Source organism: Colobus angolensis, unplaced genomic scaffold (genome assembly GCF_000951035.1).
Source record: "Colobus angolensis palliatus isolate OR3802 unplaced genomic scaffold, Cang.pa_1.0 Scaffold630, whole genome shotgun sequence".
Classification (NCBI taxonomy): Eukaryota; Metazoa; Chordata; class Mammalia; order Primates; family Cercopithecidae; genus Colobus; species Colobus angolensis.
The window spans coordinates 100,179-103,728 of NW_012119933.1; the positions used below are offsets into that span (position 1 = coordinate 100,179).

At 43.0% G+C, this 3,550-nt stretch overlaps 1 protein-coding gene across 3 annotated transcripts in view; it reads left to right on the forward strand.

Annotated features, from left to right (window-relative positions):
- ALDH18A1 (aldehyde dehydrogenase 18 family, member A1) overlaps nucleotides 1–3,550 on the forward strand; it is a 54,029-nt gene that overhangs the window by 34,615 nt on the left and 15,864 nt on the right. For all 3 annotated transcript variants that reach the window (XM_011963918.1, XM_011963919.1, XM_011963921.1), the window contains one exon: nucleotides 3,259–3,479. In XM_011963918.1, the coding sequence (XP_011819308.1) occupies nucleotides 3,259–3,479 (221 nt within the window). The remainder of the gene's footprint in view (nucleotides 1–3,258; nucleotides 3,480–3,550) is intronic.

Here is a 3,550-nt window from a genome sequence, read left to right on the forward strand (position 1 = left end):
AAAAAAAAAAAAAAAAAAAAAAAAAATTTAAAGTAAAAGAATTAAGACCCACAGAGAGTAAAGCTATTGTTGCCCGAGGTTCCACAGCTTGTTGTTGGCAGAACTTTGACTCCTGATCCCAGCTATACCTCTCTGAACATGCGTAAGTGGGTTGAGATCAAAGCCTTGGGTATACATGAGCGTGGCTTAGCAATCCCAGTTCAGGGTAATTAATCCTCAAAAACTATTTCTAAAGAAAATAGGTCTTTAGGCCAGGTGCGGTGGGTCACGCCAGTAATCCCAGCACTTTGAGAGGCCAGGATGGGCGGATCATCTGAGGTCATGAGTTCAAGACCAGCCTGGCCAACATGGTGAAACTTCATTTCTATAAAAATACAAAACTTACGGCTGGGCGCAGTGGCTCACGTCTGTAATCCCAACACTTTGGGAGGCCGAGGTGGGCGCATCACCTGAGATCAGGAGCTTAAGACCAGCCTGACCAACATGGAGAAACCTCATCTCTACTAAAAATACAAAATTAGCTTGGCATGGTGGTGCATGCCTGTAATCCTAGCTACCCAGGAGGCGGAGGTTGCCGTGAGCCAAGGTGGCACCATTGCACTCCAGCCTGGGCAACAAGAGCAAAACTCTGTCTCAAAAAAAAAAAAAAAGCCAGCCATGGTGGCTCAAATTTGTAATCAAATTTGTAATCCCAGCTACTCGGGCGGCTGAGGCAGGAGAATCACTTGAACCTAGGAGGCAGAGGTTTCAGTGAGCCGAGATCGCGCTATTGCCCTCCAGCCTGAGCAGCAGAGCAAGACTCCATCTCAAAAAAAAAAAGAAAAGAAAAGAAAGAAAATAGCTCTATCCAAAGATTTTTAGAGCAGGATTTAACACACTGAAAAACTGGAAACAAGCTGAGCATTTAATAACATAGGTGTGGTTAAGTGTGTTCAGCTGTATCAAATTAATGGAATATTTAGTAGTAATTAAGATGATTTTTGCAACATGGAGAGTGTACTTGGGTTGTGAGGTGAAAAGCTAGGATGTAACATTTAACATACACTATAATTAAAACTTGTTTTTTAGCATATGGGGAAAAGTAAAGAAAATTAATTAATTTGTATAATTGGTTGGTAGAAAGAGGGTTTAATTTTTTTTTCTTAATATAAGGTCAGTTGCTTCCCCCCAAGGCAGAAATCTTTTTATTATTTTATCTTGGTGGCTGTGACTGTAAAAAAAAGGAAAGGGAAAATTTTTGTAATCTCAACATTGACGACAATAATGATTTGTGATATATGATTTCAAATGGTTTTCCTGAGTATATACATGTACATATATGAATATGTACATACATGTTTGTGCGTGGAGAGGGAATCACACCATGTATACTACTGTTTTTAAAGAAAATTCTGGGCCGGGCGCAGTGGCTCATGGCTGTAATCCCAGCACTTTGGGAAAGGCCGAGGCGGGCAGATCTTCAGGAGATCAAGACCATCCTGGCTAACACAGTGAAACCCCGTCTCTACTAAAAATACAAAAAATTAGCCGGGCATGGTAGCAGGAGCTTGTAGTCCCAGCTACTGGGGAGGGTGAGGCAGGAGAATGACTTGAACCTGGGAGGCGGAGCTTGCAGTGAACCGAGATCGCGCCACTGCACTACAGCCTGGGCAACAGAGCAAGACTCAAAAAAATAAAAAAATAAAATTCTGCCTATGAGCTTGCCATAATTCTATTTTTTTTTCGGCCAAGTGTGGTCGCTCATACTTGTAATCCCAGCACTTTGGGAAGTGGAGACAGAAGGATCACTTTAGCCCAGGAGTTCGAGACAAACCTGGGCAACATAATGAGACCCCTATCTCTACAAAATATGTTTTAAAATTGGCCAGGCGCGGTGGCTCACGCCTGTAATCCCAACACTTTGGGAAGCCGAGTCAGGTGGATCACGAGGTCAGGAGTTCAAGACCAGCCTGGCCAACATGGTGAAACCCCGTCTCTACTAATACAAAAATTAACCGGGCATGGTGGCACACACCTGTGGTCCCAGCTACATAGGAGGCTGAGGCAGGAGAATTGCTTGAACCCAGAAGGCAGAGGTTCCAGTGAGCCGAGATTGTACCACTGCACTCTAGCCAGGTCAACAGAGCAAGACTCCATCTCAAAAAAAAAAAAAATACATGTTTTAAAATTAGCCAGCCGTGGTGATACATGCCTGTAGTCCTAACTACTCTGGAGACTGAAGCAGGAGGATCACTTGAGCCCAGGAGTTCAAGGCTGCAATGAGCTATGATTGTACCGCTGCACTCTAGCCTCGGTAACACACTGAGACCCTGTCTCTCAAAGAAAAAAAGCAAAAAAGTTTTCTTTATTAAAATTCTATTCTCCTTCCCAAAATATTTAACATTTTATTTTAGAAGAAAACCTCTTTGTTGGTTCTGATTATAAAAATAATTCACTCATTATAAAAAAATAAAATAATATAGAAAGATAGATTATTACTTTTCTGGATGCATTCCAGATTTCTTCCTGTGCATACATAATATGTGCGGTGTTTGATAAATAGGATCATATCGTACATGCTGTTTTATAGTTTGCTTTTTTTGTAGACTGTATCCTAGATAGCTTTCCATGTCAGTGAACCTAGATATATTATTTATAATAACTGAATTATAAACCATTGTCTGAATATTTAGGTAGAATTCAATTTCTCAGTATTACAAAAATGTGGTAAGTATTCTCATTACATGCCTGCCTGTTCATACAAATGATAAATTTCTGGAACTGAAATTGCTGGGACAAAGGGTATCAGGGTACACAGCTTTACATGATGCTATGTACTGCCAAACGGATGCCTAAGAAAGACAGTCTAAGTGGTATGTCACTGTCTTCCTGAGTCTGTTCCTAATGCAGTCCCACATGTTCAATGAAACATCAAGACACTTGTAATCCCAGCACTTTGGGAGGTCGAGGCGGGCAGATTACTTGAGGTGTGGAGTTCAAGATCAGCCCAACCAACCTGGTGAAACCCCATCTCTACAAAAATGAGCCAGACCTGGTGGCGCATGCCTGTAGTCCCAGATACTAAGGAGGCTGAGGTGGGAGAATTGCTTGAACCCAGGAGGCGGAGGTTGCATTGGGCCTAGATCATGCCACTGCACTCTAGCCTGGACGTCAGAGTAAGACCCTGTCTCAAAAAAAAAAAAAAAAAAAGACACATCAGTTGGTAGCTGCAGCCTGCCAGGTCTGCTACTTCATCATATCCTCTTATTGGCTTTTCAGGGAGACTTGCAGCTCCTCTGCTGAAACGTTTAAGCCTCTCCACATCCAAACTGAACAGCCTGGCCATCGGTCTGCGGCAGATCGCAGCCTCCTCCCAGGACAGCGTGGGACGTGTGTTGCGCCGCACCAGAATCGCCAAAAACCTGGAACTGGAACAAGTGACTGTCCCAATTGGAGTTCTGCTGGTGATCTTTGAATCTCGTCCTGACTGTCTACCCCAGGTGTGTATATACCCCAGGTGAATAAATACCCTGCCACTGGGGGCTGGTGCGGATATTGGAGGAAGAATATA